The 1,892-nt window shown below is 34.1% G+C and overlaps 1 protein-coding gene across 1 annotated transcript in view; it reads right to left on the bottom strand.

Annotated features, from left to right (window-relative positions):
- ATP6V1B2 (ATPase H+ transporting V1 subunit B2) overlaps nucleotides 1-1,892 on the bottom strand; it is a 35,044-nt gene that overhangs the window by 19,542 nt on the left and 13,610 nt on the right. Inside the window, exons 3-5 of the mRNA XM_023736701.1 lie at nucleotides 1,150-1,243; nucleotides 946-1,023; nucleotides 223-383 (exon numbers count right to left, since the gene is read on the bottom strand). Of these exons, the coding sequence (XP_023592469.1) occupies nucleotides 223-383; nucleotides 946-1,023; nucleotides 1,150-1,243 (333 nt within the window). The remainder of the gene's footprint in view (nucleotides 1-222; nucleotides 384-945; nucleotides 1,024-1,149; nucleotides 1,244-1,892) is intronic.

Genomic DNA, 1,892 nt, shown 5'->3' with positions numbered 1-1,892 from the left:
TAAATGAAATTGGGATGTTTTAGAGGTCTTTCACCAACAAAAATAGTTTGTACTTTTTTCAAAAATACCAGTTAAGAAGAAGACAGAAATCATGCATGGAAAAGGATCAAATGTAATTGGATTATACAAACAATAACATTAGATATTTATTTTGAAAACCCTTTATTTGGTTTCTCCATAAAAGTAAAGCATTTAGAAATACTTCCCTGTTAAATTTCATACCAACCACATGCTCATTCTTACCTCATTGTGTGGTAGGCCAGCAGCAGAAAAGATAGGAATTTTCTGCCCCCTGGCAATGCTGTTCATGCCATCTATGGCCGAAATGCCAGTCTGAATCATCTCCTCTGGATAGATTCGACATTGAGGATTGATTGGCTGGCCTAATACATTTCCAAAAGAGAAAATTTTAGTATGTCTGGACATTATTTGGGAATGGAAGAAGAAATCAGATGAAAAGAAAAACAAAAAGGAGATAAGAAAAGATCAGAACGGTATAAAGCATATCTTTCTACTTTCAACCTGAAACTGTTGAAATAATTATTTCCCAAGAGTCTTTTGTAGCTTCACAAAATACATGGTAGCGGAACAAGTTCCTCAAGTTAAATAGGGGTAAAATAAATAAGACAGGAATCCTTATTTCAAAGCCATGTTTTTATCACTTACATTTCAGATAGTCTGTAGTGATATTTTACAATGTTCTAAGATAGTACACGTAAAGACACGGAAGATCTTTACATTTGTAAAGATGGTCTCTAGGAAAAATAAATTACATATAGAAATAGTCTAGAAAATTATTAGTAAAATGTTGAGTATCTACTTAGAACAATATCTCTCTCATACACACGCACAAAACAACAGCGACAAAAAACAGTATCTCGTAGAAGTGTAATATAGATAGAGGCTATTTTACCCAAAACACAGAAATCCATTTACTGCCCCTACCCATGATGTCAAGGAAGTCTTCAGCCAGCACAACTGGGCCTCTGTCAATGGGTTTTCCTGATCCGTTAAATACTCGGCCTGTAAAACAGTAATGAGACAGAGTGGACACTGATTTTCAGATGTTCATTACTTTTCTTGACTTTATGGAAAAATGTTTAGAAGGAAACAAGATCTCTGCTCAGAAGAATAATTATATCCACTTACCAAGCATATCCTCAGACACCGGTGTTCGGAGAATATCTCCAGTAAACTCACAGGACGTTTTCTTCGCATCTATACCTGAAGTACCTTCAAATACCTATCATCGAAGAGATGTAATCAGAAATTTACATGGGTACTTAAATTTTACCTCTGTTAAACAGCCCATATAAAGTGAAATACATAAACAGACACTACATTAAAACAAGGAACAAAGAAATGTTCATACTGATAGACCAAATTGTTAATCTTTTGACTAAGGGTTGGCAAGCTATGCCTGCAGGCCAAATGTGACAGGCAAGTACAGGTTTTTACATTTACAAATGGTTTTTTTTTTAAAAAAAAAAAAAAAAGGAAGAAAGAAGATTATACAACAGAGATCTTATGTGGCCTCACAAAGCCTAAAGTATTTACCATCTGGCCTTTTATAGAAAGTATGCCAACCCCTGCTCTAAACTATTTTTTAGGGGAGGAGCAAATTATTTGAGAAAACTGGCATTTGTCATAATTGAGTTAACATTAAAAACTAGGAACTTTAAGAAACAATTTAAAGGAACAGACTCCTCCCTCAGATATCATTTTGGTTTTAACCCATTAACCAGTGAATTCTGTTTTTCATGTCTCTCCTTCTATGTGACTTTCCGCTTCATTTTATCCACTGAAAAAAAAGCCATTTTACTAGTGGAGCTATTAGGCTAGAATGAATATAGGTAGCTGATATTAGACCAAGAAAAAAAGGAAAAATAATA

Source organism: Trichechus manatus, unplaced genomic scaffold (genome assembly GCF_000243295.1).
Source record: "Trichechus manatus latirostris isolate Lorelei unplaced genomic scaffold, TriManLat1.0 scaffold00090, whole genome shotgun sequence".
NCBI classification, from domain to species: Eukaryota; Metazoa; Chordata; class Mammalia; order Sirenia; family Trichechidae; genus Trichechus; species Trichechus manatus.
Note: the sequence above shows the minus strand (reverse complement) of the source record. Positions and strands in the feature narration are given on the sequence as shown.